This window comes from Epinephelus lanceolatus, chromosome 6, assembly GCF_041903045.1.
Source record: "Epinephelus lanceolatus isolate andai-2023 chromosome 6, ASM4190304v1, whole genome shotgun sequence".
In the NCBI taxonomy this organism is placed as follows: domain Eukaryota; kingdom Metazoa; phylum Chordata; class Actinopteri; order Perciformes; family Serranidae; genus Epinephelus; species Epinephelus lanceolatus.
In genome coordinates this window covers 30,145,124-30,161,863 of record NC_135739.1, presented here as the reverse complement: position 1 = coordinate 30,161,863, position 16,740 = coordinate 30,145,124, and the positions used below count along the sequence as shown (strand labels likewise).

General features: G+C 40.1%; 1 protein-coding gene across 1 annotated transcript in view; it reads left to right on the top strand.

Moving 5' to 3' along the window:
* The first annotated feature begins 594 nt into the window (after positions 1 to 594).
* Positions 595 to 16,740, top strand: part of raver2 (ribonucleoprotein, PTB-binding 2) — a 129,550-nt gene continuing 113,404 nt past the window's right edge. Inside the window, exon 1 of the mRNA XM_033621981.2 lies at positions 595 to 915. Within this exon, the coding sequence (XP_033477872.1) occupies positions 643 to 915 (273 nt within the window). The 5' untranslated portion in view covers positions 595 to 642. The remainder of the gene's footprint in view (positions 916 to 16,740) is intronic.

Below are 16,740 nucleotides of genomic sequence, written 5' to 3'. Positions count from 1 at the left end.
TAGAATAAAACAAACAAACAAAAAAATTAATCTCAAACAGTTTTTATAACAGTCAGCCCAAACTAAAAAGTGTTAGTGTGCCCTGCTCTCCCCTACATCTGATGGTCCTCTTGGAGGATCTTAATTGGCTTCTATACATTGAGCAGACAGCTGGGGTCGCCAGGAGTCCACAACGCGCAGCCTGACATGCCCGAGACCACGTGAGCTGCAAACTGCACATTTAAACCTCTAGTTGCAACTATTGGCTACTGCATCCTACTCATTTGACCTTACAAGTAAACAGTGCATAATACTGAAATAAAATCCTCCATCATAGTTGTGATGTTTTCTTGAGGCGGGTGCGTAATTTCCAAATAAAAATAAGCAGCAATAAAACAAACCAAAGCATGATTGCACAAGTTAAAATGTGATTATTAATGCAAATATATATGTAAATAAATAAATGTTTGATTGCAAGAGTAATGCATAAAAATAAATTGCTTGTCTAAACTGCAATGGTCTCTCTTTTTACTGTGTTTCTACCTTTCTCTGGCTCTTTCTCTCTTTCGCTAACAGACACACCTCCCACCTGCTCTCTCCCTTTTCTATCTCTCTCTCCCTCCCTCCCTCACTTCCCTCACACTTTTCACTCAGCTACCCAAGATGGCGGCAGCCTCATCCATCCAGCCGCCGAGCGTTCACTCTTCTCTAGCCGGGGAGAGCGCACTTTCCCCGGAGATGGACAGCCCCGAGAGCCGGCAGCCGGAGGATGAGGAGCCGGCGGCGGCGCAGCCCTCCGACTCGGAGATTTGCCTCCGCGACCTGCCGGACCTGGAGCCGGAGGAGATCGAGAGGAGGCTGGCCAAAACTCGCCAGGAGCTGAGCAACAGGAGGAAGATCCTCATTAAGAACCTGCCGCCTGACACCACCAACCAGGTACAAGATAGTTTGGGGGGGAAAACTGGAGCAAAAGTAGCGTGACTCACTTGGGTGTCAGTTTTTACGCTCGTTAGATAAGTTTGCATTGACTGTCGCACTTTAATATACGTTAATGTTTGATGATAATACGGACCTGGCGTTTGATGCCCAATAGTGACATTAATGAAGCCCATGGTCGGCTAATATTTTCAAATCTCATAGGACACAAGAGCCACATATTCTTAAGGAACTTTTATTTTGAAGTTTATTTGAACAGTTCCCAAATTTACCACGGGATCTAACTAACAGACTGTTTGATTTTTCTCTCGTGGAGTGAAAGCAAATACACCCATGTGTCATTTGTGTACTCTGCTTACTGTCACTGATGTGATGGAAAACATCTCCAACTAATCTGACATATTTAAAGGCTCAATTAGTAGTTTGAGCACATTTATATTTCTGCAAAATTTGGCTGCTAAATATGGTTTTACTTTTGTATTTACAGCATTTCTGATGTCACCAAAGCTGAAGTCATTTTATTGATGTTTGCAGACTATCTGAACCCACCTATAAATGTCCCAGTGTCCTCCAAAACACTCTGACATGTCATGTTTCCAAGCTGTATGGGGCTTTTAAGTTCTGTTGCTTTCTTGCAACCAGAGGAGGTACTGTGATCGAAGCTCCTTTGCCTCTGTTATTCTGGTTTATCCATTATTGTAACTTACTCACCAACAGCTAAAACTAGTGAGCTATGTGAAGAAAAGCAGGAGTACATTTTGTAGATGTGGGCATTATTGCTCTTATGAAAAACAGCTTGGCATTACAGTTTTATCACCACTACCTTTATTGAGTATTTTCACTTTATTGAGCAGTGCATTTAATATGAACATATGCTTTTGCCACTGGCAGGTAGCATCTGTCGTGATTCTGCTTTTTTTCCGCTCTTGTAATTTGCAGCATACATTTTTATATTCAACATGCACAGTAGCAATCGACATTGTAGTCAGCTTATTTTCCTACAGGCAATACAGTATTGTAAAGTTGAAGTCCTTGCCCAAGCCACTTGTGTTATATAAATACTGTTTTGAGAACTACTTGACCAATATGATCCATGATTTCTGGCTTTACATGTTTACACAGTTTGCTGTTATCAGATTCCTTTACAGCAGATGAGTCAGTCTATCCTGTGTGTTTAATTTACACGCAAGAACTTAGCATTCATGCTTCTCGTCAAACACCACGGAGTGACTTCACTGTTTATAATTTTATAGTGTCGTTCATCACTTGCGTCGGTACGCAGAGCCTTTTGTATGTAGCCGATGGTGTATTCCTTCAAGCACCAAACATTCTTAGAAAGAGGCACGCTGCCAAGGAGAGCCAGCACTCTGCCTGGTGTTTGTGTGTTTGAGAGTGTGTGTTTGAGGAGAAAGGGAGAGGAGAGGGAGTGTGAAAGAGTGCGACTGCATGGTACTTGTGAGAAATGAGGAACAGGGGAGAAAGAGAGAGGAGAAGACATTTGGAACAGGTGAAGCAACAGAAGTGGAATTTCTCTCTCTCTCTCCCTCGCTCCGTATTTTCCACATTATTCATGTGTCAGAACGAGTGTGATATGTTTAGTGAGCCTGAGCAGAGCAGTCAGGGAGCAGAGCTGCGTGAAGCCCGCCCTGCTGAACGTGCCACATGAATTTATCCATTTAAAGGAGTAGTTCAAGGCTCTTTGACATCATGTAGTATGAGTTACTGGCTGGTAGTGATACTGTTAAAGCTCAGGCTACTTGGCTTTGTGTGTGGACATTCCTCAGAGATAGGGCAGCTTGTCAGAAATGAGCAGTTAACAGAAACCTTTTAAACCACATCACGGCACAAATACTGTAACCATCAGTAAGAGATCAAAACGTTGTTGTAGGAAGTTAACATTTTCTTTTTAACAGTGTGTTTAAAATGCTCCAACTGCTGCGTTCAAGTCACTGAGATATGTCCCATCACAGAACCTGTAGCCTGAGTCCGTATATCAGCAAAAGTGCTTAAATGATTCATTGATTATGCAACTTTGATAATGAATCCTTTTATTGCACAAAAATAAGAACATTTTCTTGTTCCAGATTCTTAAACTGAAGGATTTGCTCTTTCTCTGTTTTACATAATCACAAATTGAATATTTTTGGTTTTTCAACAGTTGGTTTGACAAAGAAAGCTTTAAAACATCACCTGGGGCTGTGAGAAGTTGCTAGGTCCTGTACAGGAATCCAGGGATATTCATAGAGCCAGTGTTGACATTACAGTATCTTCCATAAGGTTATAGATTTATGGCAAAGGAAAGGCCTCATCACTGTCTTATATGACCTGTCTGATGGACTCAACAACGCCCAGCCGACTCCATCTCCCATTCCCCTCATAGCCGCTGCCCCATTAGTGAACACTATATCGTAGATTGGATACACTGTACGTGCGTGTGAGTGTGTGGAGTCCGCGGTGCACTGTGTCAAATATATGGCCCCGCTGACAGTCTTCATCGCGGAGAGAGGTGGGGGGATGGGAACAACAGAGAGAAGAGTGCAATGGCAGGTAGCATCTGTCAGCAGAAATGAGCAGTTAACAGAAACCTTTTAAACCACATCACGGCACAAATACTGTAACCATCAGTAAGAGATCAAAACGTTGTTGTAGGAAGTTAACATTTTCTTTTTAACAGTGTGTTTAAAATGCTCCAACTGCTGCGTTCAAGTCACTGAGATATGTCCCATCACAGAACCTGTAGCCTGAGTCCGTATATCAGCAAAAGTGCTTAAATGATTCATTGATTATGCAACTTTGATAATGAATCCTTTTATTGCACAAAAATAAGAACATTTTCTTGTTCCAGATTCTTAAACTGAAGGATTTGCTCTTTCTCTGTTTTACATAATCACAAATTGAATATTTTTGGTTTTTCAACAGTTGGTTTGACAAAGAAAGCTTTAAAACATCACCTGGGGCTGTGAGAAGTTGCTAGGTCCTGTACAGGAATCCAGGGATATTCATAGAGCCAGTGTTGACATTACAGTATCTTCCATAAGGTTATAGATTTATGGCAAAGGAAAGGCCTCATCACTGTCTTATATGACCTGTCTGATGGACTCAACAACGCCCAGCCGACTCCATCTCCCATTCCCCTCATAGCCGCTGCCCCATTAGTGAACACTATATCGTAGATTGGATACACTGTACGTGCGTGTGAGTGTGTGGAGTCCGCGGTGCACTGTGTCAAATATATGGCCCCGCTGACAGTCTTCATCGCGGAGAGAGGTGGGGGGATGGGAACAACAGAGAGAAGAGTGCAATGGGAAAGGAGAAACGGAAAGAGTTGGGTGAGAGGAGAGGAGAAGAAGGGAAGACTGTAAAGAAAAGACGATAGAAAGAGGGCGTTGAGGGACAAGCAGGGAGATATACTTGGTTGAAAGAAAGATAGAGATGTATTCATACCATCCTCCTTAAATAGGAGCCATTAATGACTTATGATAGCATTGTATCAGATCGATAGGGTTTGCTAAAATGCTCTCCGTGGCATTTTACTGAATACAAATCCCAAATCCTTCTGAAAAACGTACCTAATATAATAAGTTTTAAACATGTACAAGTAATTAAAGTTATAAATAACCAAAACCTCAAAGATTCAGTTGAGATCTGTAATCAGCTTTTGTTGGTAGTGAGGGCAGAAACAGGCAGTTTTGGGTGGCAGCTTGACTTCTGGTCAAAACCTGTAGCAGTGCACACGAGATGTTACATAATTACAGGTGTAGCATACCTTAACGTGTTATTTTTCATCAACTATCTAACTTTGAAGGTCCCAGTTAAGAACTTTTAAGTTGAAGAGCTTAAAATATTGGTACTGTTTGAATGAAGTTGGACTTACTTAAAACTTAAAACGTAAGAATTTTCCTAGTCGACCAAAAGTCGTCATTTAGGGCCATTAGTCAACCATTCGCCCGCATGTTTACAATATTAATTTAATCATATATTGTGGGCGGGGCAACACAATGGTTTGAGTTCAAGGTGTGAGAAAGAATAGTATCAGTAACGTTGTTAACACTGTTTTACATTACAGAGAAATACAAAACCGTACTAATGAACCTTCATTAATATAGGCCTATATTTTATCTACAAGTGCATGTCACACTGAGCGAGCCGCCTGTTAATGACACTGTCGGCAAAGCAGTAATGATTGTGCTAAGTGGCTAATGGGCATGTAGCTGCTTCCATGTTTCAGATGATACGTCATGTTTGTAGTTGACGAATGATAGGCAAATGTTTGCCTGCAGAGTTTAGGTATCACCTTGGGTTCGTCCTTCACCTTCTCAAAATGATCCCACACTAGTTATTAACTAGCCTGTGTAATAACTGCAGGTACCGTGTTGCTAACATTCTCAGTCATCCAGGTCATGGTAAACATAAGTGCTATATCATGGATATCTGGACAAGGCAAGCAAATCCAGTTGCCTACGATATAGTACTTAACCGCAGGTACCAGTCCTGTAAATAACGTGACTCCTGTCTGACTGCTGAGCGTGGCCACTTCCTGTGTCTGTATTTTCAAATTAAATTCCTACATGGACCTGTCATATAGGTTTTGATTTATTTTGACAAGGCGCAGCACCTAATGGGGTTTCACGTTTATTTATTTATTTATTTTTTTCTGCAACTAAGTGACCAGTAAAATCTTGCCAACTAATGACCTCTCTGTTGGACTAACATTTGGTCGACCATTAGGGGGCAGCCCTAGTAGGCTAACTAGGTGATGATTATTTTCCCTTGCTTACGATTTTTGATACCGATACTGTCTTGAACGTACAACCCTGTCTCCTACAAATCATGTTTGTGTGTTACTAATCTGCTTTCTTCATGATGTTTTTGTGGCAACGTAATAGCTGCCTGGATTGTGTTCAGAGATGACATTTCTTACAAATAATGAAATATGAATTCGTGAGCCACATAGGCTTCGAAAGGAGGTCGTTGGGGAGGATGGCTGGCGTACAAAGTGCAGGACTTTAACACGTAAGACACGTGAAAACAAGACTCTTGTCTTGTCCTCTCTTCCTAAATGTACTTTATTTAAGGTAATGGAAAGATCAGGATTTCAGTTTAATGTTATTAAAAAACAACAATGCTGTGTTGCTGTTTAGTATTAGGACTGCAACTAACGATTATTTTCATTGTCGACTAACCTGTCGATTATTTCTTTGATTAGTCGACTAATGATTTTATCGAAAAATGTGTCTGTCGGTCTGTCTCCCAAACCCAAAAATTATGTCATCTAATGTCTTGTTTTGTACTCACGCCAAAGGGTTTTAGTTCACCGTCATGGGAGAGTGTGTAAAGCTGCCAATATCTGAACGTAAGAAGCTGCAATAGGAATATTTTGGTGTACCTTTATAGTACTTTTCTATGAAAAATGACTCAAACCGATTAGTCGACTACTAAAATAGTCATCAATTATTTTAATAACTAATAGGGTTAGGGTTTTAATAACTAACGACTAATCGTTGCAGCCCTATTTAGTATCAAGATTTTTGTGACTTGCCAGGTATGTTAATTAGTAACATTTCCTCTTTATGTTAATAGAAAACGTAATTTGCTCTGCATTATGTTTCTTGCAAAATGTACCTGCTGTTTCAAATAAGTTGTATATAAAACTAATTTGTTTTTTTAGCTGCTTCTTCTATAACATTGTCATACCCAGTCGGGCAGTTTAAAAAGAAGTCGATGGAGCAGAACCAGTGATCTCAAATCATGCTCTTCCCTACTTCTTCCTGGCTACATTACCCTCACAATGCCAGCCAGACCTCTAATCTAATGCTAGTAGGAGCTAATATAAACTCTAGCTTCAAGCAGAGATGAGGATTGAGCTGCAGAGTTCTGGTAACCTCACTTTCTAACTCCACACCTCCAGATTTTTTTCATTTTCAAACTTCCTCTGCCCCAAACAGCGCTGACTCAAGTGACACTTAAGGCGGTTTATCAGACTGCGCAGCTCCGTCTGGAGCTACAGAGGACTTATGCAACTTTTTCACAAATGTGGTATTACTTCCAAACCAATGAACAGAAATAGATGTGTAGAATGGGCATTTCTGTTTGGCATTTCTACCGGTGAAAATTGATGGGCTTGAAATGAGAAGCTGCTATGTGATGTTTTGTTCATTTCTCTATAGGCAAAGACAGATAAAATATTTGAGAGCTCAGTTAGAGTTTAGTGAATCTGTGCATTTTGCCAGCTGGATAATTAATTATAAAAAATTGAATTGGCTGTCAGAACTAGACATTCAGAGACATTGTCCCTCACTGGTTTCCCAAATGCAGTCAAGTTGGAAGTAGCTCTAGTGAGAGCAGGAATTTTGCACCTACCCCAACTGAGCACCCCAGACTCCACTTGGAATTTCAAAAAGAATAAAAATGATGTTTAATCAAATCCAAGCACGTAGTGTAAAAACATATTTGCAGATGCACCGGAGGGTAAAATAAATGTGGGTTGTATGTGTGTGTGTGTGTGTGTGTGTGTGTGTGTGCATGGGGAGGAGGTTAGCTTCCAAGGACTTCTGCTAAGTTCTTGAATAATTCAGTTTCTCTGAAACGCGCGAAACTTCAGCGAGATGTGCAAGTGCACATGTTTATATGTTCTTTGAACACCAGGCTGAGAGTGTGTGTGTGTGTGTGTGTGTGTGTGTGTGTGTGTGTGTGTGTGTGTGTTTGTGTGTGTGTGTGTGTGCAGTTGTGTTTTGCATATGTACAGGTAAACACAAATACATGTAAATGTCACAAAGCAGCATGTGCCTGAGCTGTTCTCTTTCCACCCACTCCCTCCTCTTGCTTTACATGCTGTGATGTGAGTGTGAGTGTGTATGTGTGTGTGCACGTGTATGCATGTGTCAGTGGCAGATGTTCATGAAATCTGCCCCTCCTGACAGTGGGCAGCCTTCATCACCTTCATCACTTATGAGCTAACGTATTAAGCTGTTTACTCTGACATTAGTCACCTCAAAGTCTTGATGTCAAAGTCAGATGTTTGTAACGCAGTTCTCCTGCAGGCATTCAAGTCACACCTGTTTTACTGAGTACTGCTGGTACAACCAGGACAAGCCATCAAGTTGATATAGTCTGTTTACTTACTTTTGTCATGATGTAGGTGTGTGCAGAGCTAGTTTAAATCCTTGGTGATGGTGGAGAGGAAGAGGGTGACTTACAGGCATGTTTTCAGCATCAATACATATCATGGTGCAGCAATTGTGTGCATTGAATTGGATATAAAATAACGAGATGGTTGTCCAGTGCGATGAACTATACAGTAAATCAAATATACATTATACAAACTTCAATAACTAATATTGTTGGTTTAAAATTAGTTTGCTCATAATTTTTAGTAATAGAATTTATATTAATTAAAGGTGCAGTTTGTAACATTTAGGGGGATTTAGTGGCATCTAGTGGTGAGGATTGCCAATTGCAACCTCCTGAAACTTCTCCCAGTTAGAATTCCGTCAGTGTTCATTGTTCTGGAGGTTTTTTTACCAGGAGCCACATTATTCACAGAGGTCTCTTCCTCTCCAAAACAAACAGACCAGGTGATTAAAACTGTAAAAACACTGAATTAAACAGTTTCACTTTACAGTGTTTCATCCATGCTGTATAGCACGTCGCAGATGGACCGCTAGCCCAGCACCTGCTAATTTGTGCTCACTTATTTTTTGATCCACACATTTAGGAGGTTTTTACTGTGAGCTGTTTTTCACAGAGGTCTCCTCGTCTCTATAACAAACGGACCTGGTGATTCAGATCAGTAAAAACACTGAATAAAGCAGTTTCACAGTGTTTTTCCTATACTTTTGTCACAGAGGGGCTGCTAACTACGGTGGCTGAAGCAAAAACGTGAATGGCCCTATTTAATGCCAGTGTTTGGTTTGTCTGTTGTGGGTACATGGCGGTGCATGGCAATCTCCATTGGTGAAGACTCGCTTCCTATGTAGATAAATGGCTCATTAAGGTAATGAAAACACAATGATTGGTATTTTTAGGTGATTAAACACTAAAGAAAACATACTTATTATATTGTATTCCTTTTCTGCCAATATATCCCCCAAATCCTACACACTGGTCTGTTAACACAGTATGTTCCAATCATTATACGATTCCTCTGAAAGTGGATAAAAGATAGTTTTAATAATTTTGACGATAGACATTCATATAAGCTACCGTGAGACAATAATTGTAACTGCATATTTTTGACAGGAAGGTCATTGTTGTGTGTGGAAGTGTGTGTGCTAGCGTTGGATAGAGCATGTGGAGGGGCGTTTGACTGTGTTCAGGATCCTGCTGGTTTTCCTATTTACTAGAGTTCTGGATCCTTGACATTCATGCAGCAGCAGCACAGACAGCTGGGGTTCGATGCTTTTGACACACAAATCAAGTGAGATGAAGTGAAACCTCATGTTAACACAGAAAACGCACATTGTAATCGACTTTGGACAATCGGACATTATAGTCAGAAGTGCAGGTGCTGTCAGATTGGATACACCTGACCTAATGTGTCACAGAATTGACAACATAAAATCTAGTCAGTGGCCACTCTGTGGGGGTAAACACCTCACTGATGAGAGATGCCAAACGAAAACAACAAGAGGAAGCCATGCCAAGTTCCACTTTTGTTACCCAAGAACAAAAAAGCACACAGCAAATCCAGTAAGTGATGACTGGAGTGTAAATACTGCTCATAGCGCGGTCTGATGGATTTCACTTTCTCTTTTGAGACGCTGGTGGCAGAGTCAGAGTTATCAGCATGAACCCATCCATCCTCTGTTGTGTCAAAGGTTTATTTTCATAAATCACTTTCAGGGGTTTTATTCTACCCACGGGAAACAATGGGATCTGTCATTCTGTCTGGGTAAAAAGTAAAAGAGAGACACAAATGTCACTATTGTGAGCCTTTATGGAATATGAAAAGAGAACTTTTTTGCCCAAAATGCCTGTTATTAATCATCCGCCTGTCAAAGTGCAAGATGCCTCTATTAGATTGCAAAACAGCTTTTAACTGAAATTAGTCTGCAGTATGTAATTTTACAGTTTGTGATATTAAAGCTTCATATCTTGAGTCATTATATAATGTAGCGGTTATTTTGTCATTAATCGGTGAATTGCTTTAGTGTGTGTGAAATGACACAAGCCCATCACAAGTTAGAGGCTAAAATGTTATCAGATTTTCTGCTTAGCTCAATCAGCAGCCTATATGTGTGTGTTTGTGTGTTTAAAGATTATCCATATGTAACAGAGTATTAATTCAGTGTTAATTTTGAACATATATTGGTCAGATCTAGCTGCATAACTTCAGTTACAGGTGAAAATTGTTTATTCAAATACACAACATATCAGTACTAAAACTTTCTTTTTCTGTGACCCGGTGACATTGATAGATTTTCAATGTGTAGTGTCCCCAGGACCCACAGGTGTTCATTTGACTAGGTCCAAGGGAAACTGAGTAGGTCCCCAATAAATTTTGTTTTTTGAAAAATTGTAGTTCTAAACTCGTGATGGCTTGGGCATGGAAATACTTTCAAAAAGGGACAGATGCTTTTTTCTGTTTTACTAGTCCTGTAACGTTATTCCCACCACTTGCAGTCACCGTCTTACTCAGCTCAGCTGCCTGTTCCACCAGTAGAGACTGACCTCTGGTGGCGCTTTTTGTGCACTACAATACATCACCTCAATACAGCATCTCCGTAGCAATTTAATAAAAAGAGGATCATCTGTAATTTTGACGGTATTGAAGATCATACCTTTGGGATTTCTAAATAATGTACTGTAATACCTTGATACCACACACACCCTAGGTGTAATTATGGCTATAGAATATAGAAAGCTTTGAATCTCTATGGAGAAAATGCTGAGTCACCCACCATTTAAATGAGTGTAGTGTGTACACGTAAATGCTTATTTCCATACTTCTTTACTGAGTTGCTTCTACGTCTGGTTACTGACACATTTTACCAGATCAGAATATTAATATAATTTTTAGTAATAACTTTATTTATATTCAGATCAACATTTTGTAGTAATTGTTTTTTCAGAATGTAAAATGAACATTAACAAAATGTAATTCAATCCTGGGGCGTCGGTGGCTTAGTGGTAGAGCAGGTGCCCCATGTACAAGGCTGTTGCCGCAGCGGCCCAGGTTCAACTCCAGCCTGTGGCCCTTTGCTGCATGTCACTCCCTCTCTCTCTCTCCCCCTTCACGCTCATCTGTCCTATCAATTAAAGACTTAAAAATGCCCAGAAAAATATCTTTAAAAAAAAGAAAAAAATGTAATTCAATCCATAAAAGAATTAAATAAGCCACTATATAAATTTTAGACTTTAACATTTTGACATATATGTGTATTCGTTTACTCTTGTTCCTGAGAGGAATTTTAAAAAAAAAAAAAAAAAAAAAAATTGTACTCATTGAGCAGGATCCCATCTTGCATGAGATATATGAGCAAACAGTAAAAGATGGCAGCCGCCAAAATATTTTTTCAACATGGTGCATCCCCTTGATAGTGAAGCGTCATCAGGTCATCATCAACACGAGTCAACACAGCATTGATCAGTGGCCACATATTTACAGATACCAAGATGATTGAGAACACAGGATCTCATCTGTGCAAGATAGATGCACAAGCACATGCGAAGCAACATCACTGAACACCTTAGAGATATTCTAAAACTATTACAAAGGCAATAATTACGTTGCATTACAAATCTGTGCTTATGCAATCCCATTTTTCAAGGTACATTTGACTAAATGTTTAGTTTGAGTCCATTAATGTGACGCTTCTTTTGATTGTTTAAGTCAGCAAGGAAACAAAGATGTGTGTGATGCAAGCGCTGAAGAGACATTAACCTTTCCACATCCAGTCTGTTGATGTGCATTGTGCTTTCACTGGCGCCTACGAGTACAAATGACTACAAGAGGCCATTTAGCTTTTATGTCTGAGAGCTTCTCTGCCACTCTCCACATGTCTCTGCAGTTGCAGAACCGCAGTAAAGTGTAGTTTTCTGACATTAATGCAAAGCCACACTGTGGACAAAATGTAACACGCTGAAAATGGATGATAATAAAAAATGATAATAAAAAGACTTCAGCAGTGTTTGGCACCTATAGTTACCATAATAATTTTAGGTTGTTTTATGTACTTCGTAGTTTACCTGGAGGCTAGGATGCAACACATATCAAGTGTACACTGCTGATAAATGAAGCTCAAATACTTCATTGTCATTGTGCAAAGACTTACACACATTTTTGTGGAAATCCTGCATGTTGGGTACTGCAAGTAAACAAAAATAAGAAATATTCTTAAATGATGTTTTGACCAAATGTCTGCAGGACTCTGTTGATATGTGAGGAGTGACTGCTGGCTCAGTGGGGAAAATAACCTCCAATCTAAGCCCTGTGGCTTCAGGGCCAGAGCCAAGCAGAAGCGGGTGGGTGTGGATGGGGGAAGGAGGTGGGGTCACAATGGGTGACAGCAGAATCAGTCCTGTCTCAGGGCAAGCCACCTGCTTCCCCCCAGCCCACTGGTTCTGTCCTTTTTAAGATTAAACAGCTTCTCCATACAATATGTGAAATGAGGAAATGGACAGACAGAAGTGATGGACAGGGTTTGACCAAGCAGCGGCCACTAAGATGCAGTCCTTGTAATGCCAGTATCTCTAAAAATATGGAAGTGACAGGGAAAATGTCCAACTTCCCACATGAAATACAAAGATAGCACCTTTCCTCCACAACAAATTAAGTCTTAATAGGTAATTTCACTTCCTCTAGTGGGTGTATTGATGGTATTGTTCTATTGAGGCGTTATTAAGGCATAAAGGGAAGTCTATTTTGAGACCTGCTTTGTTTGATTGAGTCAATCACACATAATGATGATGATGATGACTGCTTATAGCTTGTGCCACCACAGCTCCACCCACACTTCTCCCATTTGTTTTCCAAAATTTTACATTTTCTGATAGCAGCGTAACTGATAAAGATGGTAGCAAACTGTACACTGAGCTCTAGGCTTCAAAATATTAATTGAGGATCTCATGAATAATGGCAGAGATGCTGAGGACAAGCTCCATTGGGAAAGCATTTAACAGTCACAGAATAATGAATCTGGTGTCATTTATTTCATAGCAGATAAATGTTGTATATTTTCATCTATTATGTACTTGTATGGCCCAAGGTATTTGCAGGTTCCTTCACACTAGTACCAGTACTTCTGCCCCAATTTATGCTGCCTGAAAGGTGCTTAGACTAGCCACTGAGCTGTCTTTCTGTTATTGTTCTTAAAGGAACAGTGTGTAAGATTTAGGGAGATTTAGTGGTGTCAAGTGGTGAAGATTGCAGATTGCATCCAGCTGAAACTTTTCGATTAGAATTCCTTCAGTCTTCATTGTTCAGGAGGTTTTTACGGGGAACTGAATTATCCCCAGAGGTCTCCTCTTCTCCAAAACAAACCGACCAAGTGCCCAGCACTTGCAAAATGTGCTCATCGTATTTTCTTGTCTGGAGCCAGTGTTTGTTTTGTCCATTCTGGGCTACTGTGGAAACATGGCGGCGCAAGATGGCTACATCCATAGATGAGGACCTGCTCCCTATGTAGATAAATGGCTCATTCTAAGGTAGTGAAAACACATCAACTCTCATTTTTAGGTGATTGAACACTAAAGAAAACATACTTAATGTATTATATTCCATTTCTGCCAATATATCCCCCTAAATCCTACACACTGGACCTTTAGTAGGGGTGTTAATCACCAGTTTCATTATGATAGGATATTATATTCTTTGGATAACGATATATTTGCTGATATCACAAAGTCTGCCACGATACAATTTTGATATAATGCGATTCAGGGGCCTGGGATCAATATGACATGATTATGCCCATTTAACACAATCAATTACAAAAGAAGCTGCCACCCTTTCTTTTATGCTTTTGGCCATAAAAGATAAAAATAACTCATAAATGATGTAAATAACCGTAACCGCTTAAGTACAGTAAAGTTTACTTTATACTGACTCCACTAATACACATTAAACAGCACATGGGACATGTTAACCTTTCCCAAACCATCATATGTTCCTAAAACTTCAAGACTATCTAGTTTAAAGCCCTAAAGGCAAACTTCTGCAAACAACCATACAACATAGATAAACTAGAAAAGCACTCGGAGAGCGCAGCCCTCCGCCAAGCAGCTCGGATTTCCCGCCATTTTATTATTTTATCCACTTCGCTTCAACCGATCACCACCAAAATCCTATCATCTGTTTCATGTGCCATTATCAAGCTTTCCTGAAAATTTCATCAAAATCCGTTCAGAACTTTTTGAGTTATTTTGCAGACAAACAAACAAACAGACCAACGCCGGCCAAAACATAATCTCCTTGGCAGAGGTAACAACATCATTTAACAAAAGTGTCAAATTCAGCTCAGTAGTCAAGGTTTTTTTTTTCTCACTCAAGGTTCATGGACAAAACAGTTGTTTTTTGCTAGTGACACATTATCACATTGCATAAATTAGCCTAGCAGCTAGCGGACTTTGTTCTTCATATACTCTGTATTCATAGCTCAACAAAGTACGTTATAATTTTTCTTACTCACCATTGGTTGAAGTCACTGCATCTCCTGACAAAACAGTATGGTTGATTTTCAGTCTGCACGCACGTTTATTCAGCCGAACATTGTTGAAACAGAGCAGCTAATGTTGCTGTAGTGAGAAGTTAGCGAGTGAGATGCTAGTCCAGGCAGGTAACGTTATGTCGTGTTTTATCTCGTAACAGCATTGAGTAAATAACACTATCCTCACTGTCTTTCTCCTGGATGTCGCTGTTTGGTGGTGACACAGACTTTCAAAATAAAATTACTTCCTAAAGATGCCAATATGGATTGCTGGTTTCACTTTGCATCGATGACATTGGATCGTTGATATATCGATCCAGATCGATTGATCGTTACACCCCTTATGTTTAGGTTCAGCACAGCCAGTATGAATCAGGCCAAAACTTAGTATCTTTCCCCACTTACAGAACTTGAAGGTGGGTGACATTATGCAGCATTAGCAAGTAAGGAAGCAATTGCCATTTCACTGCCGGACATTTTCTGAATAGGAAATCTTCATGTACAGTCAATCCAGGGGGTTCGTTCAAATTGGCTGGCATTAACCCATCTGGGTGTCAAACCTGTTGCATCTACCCAGGGTGGAAATAATATAAACAGGTAAACGGGAAACATGTGGCCTTTATGAAAATGTGTAACTATTTGCATAGTATTTGGACACACTGATGCACTGCGGGGTGGTGAACACTGTGCAGAAATTACAGTTGTTAAGCTGAGTGCCTTTGCCTTTGTTTGTAGTGTATTGCCGCATTAAGAGTCAGTGCATTGTGCAACACGTGACTGTTGAGGTTGAGTATGGGGTTGATTCCTGCTCCTTCTGCGCTACTCAACTGCATCATCTGTTTCTGCTCTGCTGAACCGAACCAAAGGAAAAAGAATAAATTATGATGTCGTGATAGAGAGCTTTAAATCACTGTTTTAAGTTAGAAAATAAAAGGGAGAGCGTCATGGATCTTATTCTCTCTCTCTCTCCCTCTCTCTCTCTCTCTCTCTCTCTGTTACTGGTCTGTATTCAGTGTCCCTTTGTAGGGAGAACATGAAAATGTGACCAGACAGCCAGTGCTTAGTCCAGCAATGAAAAAGAGCAAGGGCAGGAGAAAGCAGGAGGATCCAAATAAGGGAGAGGAGTTTGAGGGGAGGCACACGGACAGGAGGAGGAAGGGAGGCAGAGAGAAGGAGAGAGAGAGCGAGCCTGGATGAAGAGAACGATAAAGAGAACAGAAGAGGAGCGGAAACAAAACAAAGTTGTTAAAATGAGGAATTCCATCAGTGCCAGAGCAGAGAGAGAGAGAGTGTAAAACTAACATGCAAGGTGTGAAAACTGTAAGAATGTGTATGAGAGAGAAAGAAGGAGAGAAAGGAAAAAAAGTGATATGTGCACTCGTGCATATTTATGCTTGTCTGCTCTCAATATGTGAGTGTGCACATCGTCTAAGAAGCTTTCCTGGCAGGCATTTGATAGGCCAGTGATCTGCACTGTGCATGGTTTGGGCCACCTGTCACACGCGCACACACACACACACAAAGCTTGGCTCGGATTAAATATGTAAAACAGTGTTTTTTGGATCTATTAGGGATGCATTGTTGTAATTTCCAGTGAATAAGTAGCACATTGTTAAAGTATGTGTTATAACTGAAGGCGGCTGTTAGATGATTTAGATTTTTTATGTTTATTTGAACGCAGCAACATTTAACACTGCCTTACCGATTCCATTCATGCATTCATTATCGACAGCGTTGGCTGTTTTCCATAAGAGTTGTTGTTTGACACCTGAAGGGAAACTTGGAAATGAAGTCAGTGGGGAAAATAACAAGAAGTAGATTTTTTTTTATTTGTTTGTTCGTTCATCATCGAATATCAAAATCCAGGTTTTGTAGATATGCATCACAGATTTTAGTGTACTTCACTGACAGGCTCCAGCAGCTTACACTGAATGAATGCAGTGCTACTATTACTGCTTTATAAATGTTAATATTTCATATATATATAAGTTATGCACATTTGGTCTACACTTAAATGCGCTCTGCAATAATATTGACTATCATGATAAGGGTATTAGTTGTGATAAATAAACAGATACTAAAAGAGTTCTCGGTTCTGCTTTTATGCTGCTCTCAGTAAACTGCTAGAATACAACAAATAAAGTGGTGCAGGAGTGAGTCTTAAAACTGTGATATTACT